Source organism: Pongo abelii, chromosome 11 (assembly GCF_028885655.2).
Source record: "Pongo abelii isolate AG06213 chromosome 11, NHGRI_mPonAbe1-v2.0_pri, whole genome shotgun sequence".
In the NCBI taxonomy this organism is placed as follows: Eukaryota; Metazoa; Chordata; class Mammalia; order Primates; family Hominidae; genus Pongo; species Pongo abelii.
The window spans coordinates 50,238,947-50,255,460 of NC_071996.2; the positions used below are offsets into that span (position 1 = coordinate 50,238,947).

The 16,514-nt window shown below is 39.1% G+C and overlaps 1 protein-coding gene across 2 annotated transcripts in view; it reads left to right on the forward strand.

The window, feature by feature from the left end:
- The first annotated feature begins 346 nt into the window (after positions 1–346).
- Positions 347–16,514, forward strand: part of ACVR2A (activin A receptor type 2A) — an 86,510-nt gene continuing 70,342 nt past the window's right edge. Inside the window, exon 1 of one of the 2 annotated variants that reach the window (XM_054549362.2) lies at positions 347–2,370. In XM_054549362.2, coding sequence (XP_054405337.1) covers positions 2,316–2,370 — 55 coding nt within the window. In that variant the 5' untranslated portion in view covers positions 347–2,315. The remainder of the gene's footprint in view (positions 2,371–16,514) is intronic. The other variant, XM_054549363.2, reaches the window with a different exon arrangement.

A 16,514-nucleotide genomic window follows, 5' to 3' on the forward strand; every position in this document is an offset into this window, starting at 1 on the left:
AAGGCTTATACATATTCCTTTGACCAACTCATAAAGATAGGAGAACTACATGAGATCATTCAGACACCTTTAATACCGACTTGGGACTTTGTAACTGTTGCAAACATCAGTCAAATTCTGAGCACCACGATTTGAGAACTGGCAATCTTGGAGAGAGTTTAAAGAGCCACAGTGATTATTAATAACCCTGACAAGTTGTAGAAATGGGCAGATAATTACAGGATGAACTTAATAGACAGAAATACAGAGTAATTTAGAGGAAGTAAACTACTATAAGTGAGAAGACTTGGCTTTGTGGGAAAAGGTGGGAATCAGTAAACCACAAGTGAAACATGAATTAGCCATATTATACAGTTGCTTTATTAAAAACCAAAACTTTGTAGAGTACATTAACGGAGACTGTATTTAAGAGAAAAGCAGTCATCCCTTAGTCATTTATACAATTATTTATTAAGCACTTATGTGCTAGTTGATACTTCTGGGTGCTGGAATAAAATAAGGAAAAAATCAAGATCTCTACCTTCACGAAGCTCACTAAAGTGTGGTAAATGACACAGCAACTACCTTCAATAGTCTTTAGTTTGTATTCTGCAGCCAACTGAATACAGCAAATACTAAAAGCTACTTGAGGTAGGGATCCATCCTATTTTTACCTGTTGGATCCCATTCCGTGCCTAGCACACCAGCTTGTAAGCAATCAACATGGATTAAGGGGTAAAAACAGGCCCTTAAATAGCTAAAATTTTGACGAGTAATCACTTGTCTGATCATCAAATATGTCGTTCCAAATTCTCATTTTTTTCGTCAAAGCGCAGTAAACAAATATTTGCGCACCTATTACGTGCAAAACAGTTTTCAACACAATGCTTTGTGTGTAAAAGGAACGGCGGGAATGGATTCAAGTTGCGCATCGTGATAAATGGCTTGAGTATCCTGAGCCGGTGGACAGCCCTTTCTCCGTGAGTTTTTCTTTTTCTTTCCTAGTCACCAAGACAGCACGCGTGTGCAGAAGCTGCAGCGGTGGGACGCAGTGCTAAGTCTGGGGGCGCAGACACCAGCTAGCGCGTCGCGAGCTCGCCTGGGCAGCTCGGCGGGCGCGGCGAAACAGCTCCCACGTCCGCCTACCACCGACTCCTCGGTCTCAGAGCGGACGAGGCGTCCCCCCAGAGGAAAGACTGGGCGCCGCAGACGCCCCTTGGAGAAGTCCCCGGCCACTCGCCCCCCCTCGGGGTCCTGTTCCTCTTGGGCTTCCCTGACCCTTCGGGTGGGCGCTCCAGAGAGGCCCGTGGGACGCGATTTGGAAACGGGTCGTGCCCGGCCCAGCCCGCATCTATTCGCCTGGCCACAGCCCAGCCGCAGCTTAGGGACTTTGAGGCGCCCGCGCCCCTTTGTCGCGGTATCTCTCGCCCAAGCAGGCCGGGCGCCGAGGCCTCGCGGTATCGAGCCTCCGTCCGCCCCGCCTCCTCGCCCTCCACTCGGCCCCGCCCTCGCTCTCTCACCCCTCCCCCGCTCCCGCCTCGCTTCCCCGACAATCTCCTCGCGCTCCCGGCCCGGCACGCGCGCTGCGCCCGGCCGCCGCTCCCGCCGCCGCCGCCGCCGCTGCCGCCGAGCGTTCCTCCGCTGCGCCTGGCTTCCAGCTTCGGGCCGGAACCGGAAGTTTGGGGGGCGGAGCCCGGCGGAGGCCAGGAGACCGAAAACGCGGCCGAGCCCGGAGCCCGGAGCCGGAGCCAGAGCCTGGACCAGAACTTGGCCGCCGCCTGCACCGCCGCCGCCGCTGCCGCCCGCCGCCCCTTCCCCGCGCCGCAGCCGCCTCGCCGCCACCGCCGCGAGCTCGGCCGCCAGTGGTCCTCGGACTTTAGGTGTCCGGGTTGAAGGTCGGTCCGGACGTCGGACCCAGTCGGTTCCCAGACTGTCCGGGCGGCAGCGGACGCCGCTGCCGCCGCCGCCTCTTCGTCGCCTCAGCCTGGCGTTTTGTTCCGAGAGACGGGAGAGGCGAGCGGAGCTGACAATGATTTTGACAGTGATTTAAACCCGCTTTTGTTGTTGTTGGCTTTTCGTTGTTTGGTTTTGTGTGTTGTGCGTATGTGTGGCGGTTTTTCCCCCGTGGTGCATTTTATTTTTTATCGTTGTGCTCTTTTTTTTTCTTTTTTTTTTTTTTAAACCCAGTGAACGTTTTTTTTTTTTTTTTTTGGTCTGGGCTTCCGAATATGTTTTATGACGGTTGATTTTACACCAGGAGGTTTGTCTCCGAGGAAGACCCAGGGAACTGGATATCTAGCGAGAACTTCCTCCGGATTCCCCGGCGCCTCGGGAAAATGGGAGCTGCTGCAAAGTTGGCGTTTGCCGTCTTTCTTATCTCCTGTTCTTCAGGTAGGTGCAGGGAGCGCGGCGCGGTGGGGCTGCTCCTGCGGCCGCGGCGGCCGCTGCTGGGGGCCGCGGCTGGTGTCGAGTCGGAGAGTCCAGTGGAGCCTGGGGAGGTTGCCCACTCCCTGCGCCCCTCGGCTGCCACCGCCCCCCCCCCGCCCCCAGGTCTGATTGTGATCTGGAAACCTCCATGCATTTTTCTCTTTTTGAGTTGGGTAGGCGAGCTGATAAGAGTGAGTGCTGTGTTGTTGTGGAAGTGAGAAAGTCATGTTTTGTGGCCATAACACTGGATGACAGCGCTGGTTGGGTTGCAATTAAGCCGCAAATACCACAAGTGACAATTTATGCAAAGGTTGAGATCTGAAAGGAGTATTTAGTGTGGGCTCCTCCAAAACAAGAGTTGCTTTTTGTCATCGTTTAATTAGTGCTTCACCGGTGAATATCACGACATAGATCAAGCCAGTTGCTGCTTAATTTTGGCTGTGAGAAACAATACATCCTATCAGCAATTTAATCTGGGTCTCCCCTCACGTTTTCTTCAACTTCAGCGTCCAGCAGTGTTAAAAATAGTTGTAGTTGTTGTTGGAGTATTAACTATAACCCAGTGCAGAAGAGGTATGCCGCTTGGTATTGGTAATGTGCTGGCGTTCAACCACCATTTGTGTGCTCTTTTGGGGCATAGATTTTGCTTACCTACGGAATACTTATTTTAAACGCTTTGTATTGAAGCATTGTTTTCGGTGTAGAACAACCCATGTGAAATTGTTTTTGTTAAATATAGTACACTCATAAAATAGGTTTTAGCTCAAGGTTGGGGGAATAAACTGGCCATTTTATATTGGAAATTTTGATTTTGTGAGGACGTTCTATGGTTGCAACCAGTGGTTGGAAAAACTATCTAGTCTTTTGTATTTGAAATTCTATAAATAAATACAGCATCTAGCTCAAAGGTGTGCAGATGTACATAACAGGAGAGTTAGTTCAATAGATGAAACATTTTAAATAAGTCTCATTGGATCTATTTATCGTAAAATTTAATATTCAGTTACAAGCTTGTGGCATAGAATTACGGGGGACTCTTGGAAGGGGGGGGCGAATTGACAGGTTTCATGGCCATGTCTTTATCTCGTTTGCCACAGGAAAATTAAAGGGTGGTAGTCTTCTTTGTGTACCTCTGTGGGGGGGGGTGTGTGTGTGTGTGTGTGTGTTTGTGTCCGTCTTCCCCACCCCCCTTTAAATAGAATCTTTTGTAATGTATAGAATTTTGCTGAATGGTACATTTCCTTGTGGTTAATAAATGGATAAAGTCTAGTCTTATGTCTGTAGTGGTATTGATCAGTTCCGGGTGGGCTGAATGTGTTGTGAAATGGCGATCATTGCCAGAGATTAACCAAAAGAATCATGTCTGTTTAAATGGAAGAAGGAACATGCTTAAGGCAGGCTGACAGTTCTTTTTGTGCACGGTTTGGGAAGGAAGCTAAACAATGGTGTGTCTGAAATGAATGAAGGCCTTGATAACATTAAACCTCTTGCTTTTGTGACATGACTTGACCATGTAGTTTTTATCTTTCCAGTAGTACCCTTTTTTCCTCTGCTTCTATATGTTGTGGCTGGTGAACTCCTCTTGTTCAAATCCCTTGTTCTGATCTCTTGCCCTTGAGGAGGAGGGGCATCATGGCCACTGACCAAGGAATTGTGGACATTATTCCCTCCCATACCCACCTGAGTCACACTAATTGATGAAGGAGGTTATTCTTGAGCAGTCTCAAGGTATTACTTCTTGAAAAGCAGGCTGTCGCTACAGATCTTACAGCTTCCTCTGCTTGGTTTGGTAGTAAAAATAATTGAGCATTAGTTTCTTGTGGGATTATTTTCATTGGGCCAGGATTATTTTCAGTGGGCCAGGAGGTTAATAGCTATAATTTTGAAATAAAGTGATTTTGTTGCTGTAGGGCATATGGATATTCCACTTATATTAAACTAATATTATGTTGTTGCATAGGCTTTTTAAGATGAACATTCCCAGTTGAACTAAAATATGTGATTCTGTTGAAGATAATTGAAATAATCATAAAGACCTTAATCCATATTTATACATGAACAATTTGAGTACTTAAAATGTCTGATTTTTAAAAGCCTTTTGTTATGGATCAGATGCACTCTAAAAAAGGATTATTGTGTTTCTCCAACTAATTGATTTTTCTACAAAATGTGTGATCTGACATGTTGGAAGCATGAGGTGACTATTTTCATGAGAATTTAAAAAATTCTCAGGTTGTCAGTTTTTCATTTCTAGATATTTGATTTTTTTTTTTAAATCAAAATGGGAAACAATAGTGAGGAACAGTTTTGTTCCAGGTGTTTAGGAGGGATGTTTACTATTTCGTGGACTCTGATTTTTCAGTTTCCATCCCATGGTATGTGTTCTGGAGACTGATTATGCAGACTATTCCTGTAGGATATGGCCAAGTGTATAATTTCCTCCTCTGTCTCATTCCAGGGGAAACATTTTAAATTTTGCCCCCATCCTGGAGTGCCTTCAGATTACCTTTGATTTTGAATTTTTTCATTCCTCTCATACTTCCTCAGATTCTGTTTCAAAACATAAATCTTAGTTTTCTTTTTATAGCCATTGTGGTTTATTTGTGTCTTTCCCCACAGTTTGTTGAAGTATGAGAATGACTTTAATACTTGCCTTAGTACTTAGATTTATCTTATCTAGATTTATGCAGCTATTGTGGTATTTGAGTTGCATAGAAGTAAGTTGAGAATTCCTTTGGATTTTGTGGGAGCTGGAGCAGTATGGTCAATGTATTTGATGAAAGAGGAAATAGAAATATGGTAATTATGTTTTCTTCAGTTCAGCTAGGCAGTACTGTGTATGTGTGAATGTATGTGTGGTTGGAGGGGGAGTTGGCAGTACAGAGAATCTTTTGGGATTCTTTTGAACTTTGATTAACAAGTGATGGATGATAAATATTTTGTTTTCTAAAAGGCAGAATCTCTTATAAATGGTGTCTGTGGTCAAATTCAAATATAATACGTTGAAACATGGAGACCAGAAACAAAATGAAACAAAATTCTCCCTCCATTCATTTTCTATTTTTTTTTTCCTGTTTATGATCTAAGCCAACAGCTCTCAAGCTGGGGTGAGTCCCCCTCCCTACTTCCCCAGATCCCCATCCATGGGACATTTGGAGCCATTTTTGGTTGTCACAACAGGGGGCGGGGTGTGCTACTGGCATCTAGTTGGGTAGAGGGCAGGGATGCTTCTTATCGTCCTGCAATACATGGTACAGCCTTCCACAACAAAGAGTTAGCTGGCTCAATATGTCAGTAGTGTAGAGGTCAGAAAACCCTGTTCTAAGAAAACCAAATACCACATGTTCTTATAAGTAGGAGCAAAATGATGAGAAAACATGAAAACAAAGAACAGAACAGCAGACACTGGGGTCTACTCAAGGATGGAGGGTGGGAGGAGGTAGATGAGCAGAAAAGATAACTATTGGGTACTGGACTTAATACCTGGGTGATGAAGTAATCTGCACAGCAAACCCCATTATACGAGTTTACCCATGTAACAGACCTTCACATGTACCCCCAAACCTAAAATACAAATTAAAAAAAAAGGAAAAACTCAGTTCTAAACTCTTAAATTTTAAAAGCAGTAGTTTATTAGTAAAAGGGCTCTGCTCTCTTCCCCCTAAAGTTCATAATCTAAATTTTACAAGTACATGGTATTGATGATCTCCAGGTGGCCTTGTATTGAAAGATTTTTATCTTTTCATTATCTTTTAAATTAGAATATGATTAAATTAGAGAAACAGACTATAGATACGCACATTCTTTTATCCTTGATGAAATGCTTGAGAATTGACCAGTATAGTATAATATTTTATACTATAATAAAATATTCTGATGTCTTATGGATAAACTCTCCTATCACCACCTGTTTTGATAGAGTACTCATGAAGACTGCATGTTCCTGGACATGATGAATGATTGGTTAAGGTATCAAGTTTAATTATATTTGCTTTAGATCCAGGATTTTCTTTGCCATGATAAGATCTTTAAGGATATTTGCCTTTACTTTATTCTTACTGACATCATTGGTCTGCCTTCTGGCGGTATTCATGTGTGTGTAACATGTTGCCTGAAATATGTTCACTATTACATGTTCCCTGAATAGTTTCAAGGTAGAAATTCTGTTTTTTTAAAAAAGGTATTTCTTTTGTCTAGCTAACTTTAATTTCAAGAAACTTTTAACCTAATCTCTTAATTACATAATTATCTTCAGAATCATTAGCTGGGTTTTGGTTACCGTTAGACTAATTTACGATACAGTAAGTAATATTTTATGATCTATTGCAGATCCTTTCCCTTTTTAAGGTTAAATCTTGACCATAATTAATAAAATGCTTACCTTGTTTTGAACTCTGGTTTTAAGGGAGTTAACCTAGCCAACCAAGATAAGAATTACAGTGAAACTCTTAGCAAATTAAGGAGCATTATACCATAGAGAGGAAAATTCTGAAGACATTCCCACAAATGGTGTCCAAATGAGCCTCACAGTGTCTTTGTAACACAACTCTCCATACCCTTCTCTCTGATACTGACATTTTCACCTTTTGGGTCCACCAGACTCACTGTTCTTAAGAAGAGAAGCACAACTAAACCAAATGAGATTTTAGTAATCTCTGAATTGTTTCTTTAGATTCTAAGACTTTATTTTGTTGCATTTTGACTTTTTAAAGTGCTACTCTGATGTTCTCATCTTTGATATTTCATGAGTCCATGATTTAAATTTGTGTTTTCATGGTCTGTTATGTTGCCAGTTGCTATATTGTCTCAGATTATAGGTAAGGTTGGCAACATTTGATACTAGGGTCACTGGTGTGCCTTAGCGTTTTGCTCACTGCTCCGTAACTCATTGTTTTTTTCCTTCCCTTTCATTGTTGTTCCCTTTCCATTTTCCTCCCTTCTTTGTCTACTCCCTTTTCTTCCCCTGACCCTTCTGTACTTCCTTATACTGCTTGCTTGTGGAACCCAGTTGTGGCTTAGCATCATGAGTGGTTCCAGAGGGCTTACCCGTGGTTTTAATGAAAACGGATTGAATTTAGAATGCTTGAGAATTGACCAGATAGTCTTTTCCACTGTTTTTTCATTTACTGGTTTCTGGACTACCTCGCACACCCCCTTGGGAGTAGTGTTACTCTCTTAGAATCAAATGGCTTGAACTTTAGATTGCTCTTATTCTCTTTTTTTAATATTCAGGTTTTCCTTAACTCTTTGCTGCTTCAGAAAAAGTTTCACTCATATTATTATTCATTTATCATCTCTGTTTAAGCCAAAACTTGACTAGAACCAAGAGTATATTTATTGCTGCTGATAGGACCACATCAGACTTCCTCTGTGGTAGATTTAATTCTGTTAGAGTGTAAAATAGTCATGTCTAGACAGAACATTGATTTCAAATTGACTATTGAACATGAAAATTCCAGGAATAGTGTATAGAGGAAGGAGGAGGAGGAGGAGAAATCAAGAAGGTAAGAAAACTACTGTAGATAGCAATTGACTTTCTGTCATTCTCCACCTAGATTTCTTGTTAGTCACTTTTGTATACCCAGTGCATCTAGAGGTCAGGCTTTGTTTTAATAAAGGGACTTAAAGGAAATATGTTTTTGTCTCTGAGGCTGGATTTTTTGAACTGTTAGAGTGGTGGGCCTAAGGGAAAAAATTGGAAAGTTCCTATGGATAGTAATCAAGAATGTGGTCATAGAGGTTGGTAGACTTGAGCTCTGGTGTCAGTGCTGCCAGTATCTAGCTTATCTATCATTTTCTGTTACTTGATTATTGTAGCACTTTTCTAGCTAAGATTCACCAGTTCCCTATCACTACTTCCTTTTCTTTCTAGTCCATCTGCATAGCTGCTGGAGTGATCTTATTAAAAAATTAATCTGAATATGTTACCCTTGCTTAAAACCTTTCACTGACTGTGAGTCACCTTTAGCATAGAATCTAAAGTCTTAGAATGTCATAAAAGGTCCTTCATCGTTTGGTTCCTGCCTATTTTTTCTAACCTCTTGGTATTGGTTAAGGGTATAGACTCTGGATGTAGACCTAATTGGTTTAAATCTTGGTTTCATAACTTAACCTTGGTCAAGTTACTTCACCTTTGTGTGCCTCAGTTTTCTCATCTACACAATGGGGGGATATTAATAGTGCCTACCTCAGAGAGTGGTTTGAATATTAAATGCTAGGTATTCTTTTGCAGCTTCTCCTCAGCATGAGTACTATATTCCATCCATACAGACTTGACTTGCAGTTTCTTAAATGTGTAATCCTTTATTGTATATCAGTATGGTGCCTTTGTACATGTTACTCTTCCTCTTCTACCTGGCTAACCCCTTTTTGGTCTTAAGACTGAGAAGTATCACCTCTTTAGAAACATTTTCTTTGTCACTCAACCTAGATTGAGTTAGTTGCTTTCTGTTCATCTAACACCTTGTAAATGACCTTGATTTCAGTAATAATTGCAAATGTTTACTTGCCTGTTTCCACTTTAGACTGTGCAAATGTTTACTTTCCTGTTTCTACTCTTTGAAGACATCTTTCCTTTATCCACACACCCATTCCTAGAACCTGGTACACAACAGGTGCTCAGCAAATGTTTATTAAATGAATGAAATGAAATTATTTCACTTCTCTGAGCCACAGTTGTCCTCTTAATGTATTGAAGTGGTGAACTTGGATTAGATGATCCCTGTTTTTTTTTTCCTACTCTGAAAGCTTTATGGTTCTATAATTTTAAGGTTAGAGTTCAGTGGTGACATTTTATTAAGAAAAGATGATTTTGCTCATTGTTTGGATATCTTTAAGTTATGTTCAAATTTCAATTTTTTTAAATAATTAAAATTAGAATTTGAATTATATAGATTTAGAGGGGATCTTAGGTCTCCTCATGTTCCATGGCTTTCATACTTTTTTGACTATAATACATAGTAAGAATTACACATTGCATTATGACTTAGTTCCCATGTAGTAGTAGGGGTGTATGTATATATGTGTGTGTGCATCAGAAATGAAAGTTTCATGAACTGTGTACTCTTAACTATGTGCAGGACACTTATGTATTTTTATATTACATTTCATTTAAAAAACGTTGATCGTGACCCATTAATTGATTCATTGACCAGCTAATGGATTGTAAATCCCTAAAACCAGTGACCTAGTTCAACAATCCTTATTTTCTGTATTCAGTACTCTCTTAGTGGAAAAGGAAGCTTCATACATAAATGTGTGCAATGAAACATATATGCATTGAAAAATATGGTCATTAATTAATCTACAATAGAGACTGTGTGCCTAGGTATAGAATATAGGGAAAACTGGTCTCAAGGGAGAACATGGCTGTTCCCTAACTAAGCTCTTCTCTCTTTTGGACTAGTCGAATAAATTAAGCACACACGAAGATGCTGAAACAAAATTAGATTGCAATTTTGGGGAGTTGGGATTTTTTAATTTAGGGAAGACTTGCTGGACTTAGTACTGGAAAAAAAGTCTTAGACGGAGATTAGGAAGGATGTTAATATGAAGGAAGAGACACAAAATAGCATCAGGAACACAATAGCCACTTGAGAGTAAACTTGACCATGGATGAAGGCAAGGTGGGATGGAGAAATTTTGACTAAATCTGAGGAAGAGATTTGTGTGATGAAGAGAGTTCACAATTGCTTGAAGAAGTAGGACAATCTCAGGGGGTTAACTCTTAAATTCAGATGAAAAGTAATTAAAACTGAGGTGGCAAGAGTGGATGATACATATCCTGATGCATGTCCCAAATACCCCATATGTGGATATAGGACTGAAAAGCAACTCGAAGACTAAAGTAGAATGGTAGCACTACTAAATAAAATTGGTAAAGAAGTAATGAGCCAGAAGAAAATTGAAAGTGCCTTCGTAACTAAAAAAGTTTACAGATAGATATAGTTTTAGATGAAAAGCATGAATAGAAATAAAGACACATATTTGGAAAAATAAGAGTACATAATAAAATATGATAGCATGTAATATTCTCTTAAAAGCACAGACACTGTATGATGGATATGTCTTCATTGTGATGTCTAGTTAAAGAATTCTAAGCATTAGTGGCTCAATATGTTGTTTATGTTTAAATGATGGTCAAATTTCAGTAATTACTCATACCGGTCATCCAGATTATATTCTTTGAAATCTGTATGAGACCCTACAGTAAAATATACTGTTCTAAGGAAGTAGATTTAGATACTTTTCTGAATTTGGTATATGGTATTCACGCTTGAAACCTAAACTTTTCAATGACCATTCTTTTGGACTAGTTTTTTCTTTGGTTAGCTGTAGTCACACTGGGAATTACTTTATTCCCTAATATTGCTGAAGAAAATACATGTAAATCAAGAAGAGAGTTACTAAATTAGAAGGACTGGCTACACATGTGGGGAGGGGTTGCCTTTCAAAAGATTTTAAAAATGAATCAAGTCTACATATTGTAATAAAAGTAAGCCTATTTATAAAGGTTAGAGGGAGAAGTTTTCGTAGTTATGATTATTAACTTTAAAGTTTTTATTTTAAAGGAAAAGTTTGTTGTTCTTCACATCTTCATAACTATATGTGATATATCAAGCTTGCTCCAAGGCATTATTTCAAGAGGAAGGGGCATGGACAAGTTATGAGATCTTGGCACATTTTTAAAACTCTGAGATTAACTTTTAAAATTTGTAAACCAAGATGTATTAAATGAATTGATAACTCCACATAACACGGTAGCTGGTCCAGAGTAGATCTTACATATTAGTTTTTAATCTATCTTTAAGTCCCATTTAAAAGGATATGGTATGTAAAACATTAAAAAATATAGATTTGGTTCTTGGGGGATATTTACATTTGCAGGTTACTTATCAGTCAGTTAATGTGAAATGATACTCTGACTAAATGATACAGCCAAAGAACGTATCATTATAGAGAGCCAGATAGCTGCCAATAAATATCTAGAATATTCAGATATCGTGGTTCCTTACAAAGTTAAGGTCTCACTGTTTTAGCATGCATTAAAAAGAAACAATGGAGTAAATCATCTCTATTTATTAGTGGGAATTTAAAATATCTTTTTTTCTTGGACAACTTCTCTTAAACTTTTTAAGTGTTTTAAAACTTTTCAGTAGCAGTAAAGTTTTGAAAGATTCTCAAGTCTGTTTTTAGGTACCAGCTACTTTAAGCTTTGAAAACACAAAGGTTTTCAATGACTGTACTTTGAGATCAGTATTTTGAATGTGGTATATTTTGGACTAAAACTTAAGAGTCTGTCATTCAAATTCCTGCTTTCCTACTGACTCTTCTTTGACCTTTGACAGCCATTAAGATTTCACTTTACTCATCCCTAAATTAAAGAGGGTGAAATAGGTATTCATTCACTTAACAAATCAATATTGAACTACATGCTAGACACTATGGTAAGTGCTTGGGATACAGTATTAAACAGGAAGACAGATATGAATATGAAGCTTATAGTCATAAAGTAAGTAGTCGAATGAACAACATAATTACAAAATGTTGTACGTGCTCTGACAGAAACTGACAGGGTGCTGAGAGGATTACTCTTTATTTGCCTTATCACATATCACATCTGTTTACTTTATCTGCCTATTTCTCTTTTTTTTTTTTGAGACTGAGTCTCGCTCTGTTGGCCAGGCTGGAGTGCAGTAGTGCGATCTTGGCTCACCACAACCCCAGCCTTCCAATTCCAGTGATTCTCCTGCCTCAGCCTCCCGAGTAACGGACTACAGGCGTGCGCCACCATGCCTGGCTAATTTTTGTATTTTTGGTAGAGAGGGGGTTTAACCATTTTGGGCAGGCTGGTCTCGGACTCCTGTCTCAAGTGATCTGCCCTCCTTGGCCTCCCAAAGTGCTGGGATTACAGGTGTGAGCCACCGCGCCTGGCCTATCTATTTCTTATTTGTCCTTTCCAATATTAGAGTGTAAGCTCTACTGGGGCGGGGGAGGGTGTGACTTTTTCTTAATACTTCCAATGCATGGCACAGTTTCTAGCACAGAGGCAAAGCTCAGTAAATATTTAACTAGCTGCCTGAAGCAATGAATGCAGGGATGGGACTGGAGAGATAGGGACAGGATCATGCAGGTCTTTGATCTAACAGGGGAAGGAGTTAGAATAAAACGCAAACGGCAGTGCGAAGCAGAGAGTTTTAAGGAAGAGCAGATCTGGGTTACGTGTTAAGATCACTTTGGCAGCTATCTGAAAAACATACTGAAAGAGTATAGGAGTGAAGAGGTGAGACCAGTTAGGAACCTGTTGCATCAGTGTAAGCTAGAGAGACTCTCCTAGATCCCTTCCAACTTTGAACATTCTCTGATTGTATTGTAAAGCTTGCCTACACTTATCAGTCTTCTTTTGTATCTTATTTTAGTCATCTTATTTTTTTTCCTACTTGTCATTGCTTAAAAAAAAAAACCATGAATGGATAGGCTTCTTGTGCATATGTGAACTTTGAATACAAATTCTCAGAAAAAAGAAATAATGAAATGCAGACTAGAGGTTTTTTGTAACAAATTTCTGTCTTTAGATTTTGTACATTTGCTAATTTTTATATATTCTTATTTACCTAAGCATTCCCATTTCTCTCTGAAATTGGCTTTACTCTTTTTCAGGTGTCTATTTTTTTTCACAAGCTTACCACCTCTTTATTGTTTCAAATGTAATATACTATATCGTTGGTATGGTTGAAGATTCAGAAGTAGAAACTCAGTGTATTTTATATCTTAATTCTTAGAAATTTGATATCTTTTCAGGTTATCAAGGTCTTACAATAAAGGCTGAAAGGATAAATACTTAATACTTTAGGCTGTTAGTTTTACTCAGGGCTGCAGCCTCTAACTCTAGGTATTCAGCTTGAATGTTTTTATCTGGAAAGATTTCAATCCTCTCCTGTTGGTGGTAAAGAGGTGGTGCTTGGCACAGGGAAATAAGCTCTTTATTATGGCAGAAGTTCAGCTGCAGCATCTGTGCCTAGGAAAAACTACATTATTACACACAGGTAAAACCAGAAGAGATGTTAAACTTTACTGAATTTAAAAAATATAATGGTGCCTGCCTCTTTTCATCTGGTTTCACTTGGATTTTTTCATTTTGGAAGCAGGTAAAGCTAATCATCTTTGATAAGCCACCTTCTGTAAAGTTCAGTTTCACCCTATAAATACTGTAGGTCATTTTATTTATTATTACCTTAAATAAAATAGTTCTAGAAAAAGAACTGGATGCTAGGCCTTTCTTTTACCTGGTAGTGGAGTTTCATACTTTAGGATTAGTGAATACAATTTGCTAATTAATTTTATATAACCTAAGACTCGGAATGAACTTGTAATAATCACTAAAATTATATGAGGAGAAATGAAAAGTCAGTGAGTAAATGAGGATGATGATAAATAATGAATAATTGCAAGATAACATATACAAGACGGATATGGTAATAGTAAAGTAATTTGATTAGCAGGCATTCAAAGTAGAATAAAACACCTTTCTGAATGGCCAGAAAAATGGTTGAATAGCCACTGACCATCTTTTTAATTCTATATTATATAACAAATCTTTCTTGGTAATCTTTATTTATTTTCCTGCTCAGTTCTTTAGAGATACATATACCTGGTTTGGGTGTTGAATTAGGAAATTAATTGCTAATTGTAGTTTTTGTTAAAATGTAAATAGAGATTGCTTATTAGCCGAGAGGGTTAGAAATAATAGAGGAAATTAAATTAGCAAGCTTTTACTGCTGGGAGGGCCTAACAAACTGTCAGGTACTATTTTCTCCAGTAACTGCCTTTATCAGAATGATTCTTAGGAAGAATAACTACTCAAGCTGATCCTCACTTCTGAAGGATGGAGTAAAAGTAAAAGGTTAGGGTCAGAGAAGAAGAGTGGTTATACTTCATTTTCCTTTTGAATCATTGAAGAGTAGTTTTGACTTTTTACCCGCAGATCTTATTTTTCACTATTTAGCCCCAGAATATCCCCCACATCAAGATCTGTAGTTTCTATTAGTCTAGCAACATATATTTAGCAGTCCTCAATTAGACAGTATTTTTGTAATTAATATCTAGCCTTGCATCTATGATGGAAGGAAATCAGCTCACTAAGCCAGAGCACAGAAGAGTAGAGGAGCCTACTCTGTTATAGATAATGGAACCATTGAAACGTTATTTGTCAGTTAGGGCTGGTTAATAGAAATAAAAGCTCATTTTGTTGGTACATATGTAGCTGTTGGCAAGAATGGTTTTCTTAAAAAAAAAAAAAAAACCACCCCTAACATTTGCTTTATCTTCAAATTCAATGAAAGTAATTAATTATGCAGATCTTTGGGTTGATATAGTAGAAAGACCAAACATTCTGCCAGGAGAAAACCTGGGTGTTGTGCCTGTCTACCACAGTGTGGGATATCATGTGAACTTGGGAAAATTCCATTACCTTAGTTTCTATTTTATAGTACCTACTTCAGAGATTTGAGTAAGTATCAAAGGCTACACACACAAGCCCAAGCGTACTCACATAAACATATATACATGCGACTTAAAAAAAAATTATTTTAAGTTCAGGAGCACACGTGCAGGTTTGTTACATAGGTAAACTTGTGTCATGGGGGTTTGGTTTATGGATTATTTTATCACCCAGATATTAAGCCTAGTACTCATTAGTTATTTTTCCTGATCCTCTCCCTCCTCCCTCCCATAGGTCCTAGTGTTCCCCTCTATGTGTCCATGTCTTCCCATCATTTAGCTTTCACTTGTGAGGACATGTGGTATTTGGTTTTCTGTTCTGTGTTAGTTTGCTAAGCATAATGGCCTCCAGCTCCATCCATGTCCCCGCGAAGGACATGCGCTCGTTCACTTTTATGGCCATACATGCAACTTAAAGTTTTTTTCTTCTCTCCTACTTTCTGCTGAACATGCAACCTTTAAAACTTTGAAATGCTATGCCAAATATTTATAATTAATACGGTTATGTTTTTCAAGGAGTAGAGAGTAATAGGAAGGATTGAAGGGAACTATACCAGCACTTCGAATTCAGAATTTATGATGCCTGATGGGTTGACATTTATCTTTAGGCTGTCTGCAAATAAAGGGGTTAATTCCATAAACAACCAAATATTAGATATTAGAGGGTTTATTCCTTACAGTGACCTTAAAGGCTCTGTATGATATGGCCCCATTCCATCCTTATCTTTTGCCGTATTGGCCCTCTGGTAGTTCCTACAACAAACCAACTGCTTTTTATTCCTCTGAGCTTTTTTTCACTTGTCTTCCATTAATATTTATGACAAGGGCCATATCAGACTTATAATGTAGTTTCCTCCATGCCTGGCACATAACAGATGCTTAACAAATATTTATCAATGAATGTTGAATGCTTTCGAGCACTTAGAATGGGGGTCCACAGACTTTTTTGTAAAGGGCCAGATAGTATTTTAGGCAGTCCCTTTTGCAGTTTCTCAGCTCTGCCAGCTGTAACACAAAAGCAGTCAGACAATATGTAAATAAACCAGTGTCACTGTGTTCCAGTAAAACTTTATTTGTGGGCACTGAAATTTGAATTTCATGTGTCACAGAGTATTATTCTTTTGATTTTTTTTCAACCATTTAAAAATGTAAAAACCATTGTTTAGGGGCTGTATACAGACTGGATTTTGACCTGTGGGCTGTAGTTTGCCAATCTCTTGGACATTGTATAGGTGGCACCCCTCCCCCAACTTAGAAATATGTTTAAAAAACTTTGTTCGGGAGCATTTTTTTTTATAGAATTATTGTTACATATATAGGTTAAGTTCCTAGACTAATCCACAATCCTGTTTTACTTCCAGTGTTTTAGTCTAGCAATACAACTTTGTTTTACCCCCAAGAATAACTCTGTCTCTGAGGGAAAATAGGTTTAGTATTCCTTCTTGGACCAGAAGCAGCACATGTTCTCCCCAGCACTGTCACAATTTCCTTCTTGCCTGATCTCTCTTCTGCCTGCTGGGGTTTGCATCCTAGGAAATACTCTTCTAGGGGCTCCTGTAGGGTGGAATGGCAACAAAACTAAAAAGAGCTTTCTGTGTGCGGTTAGGAGG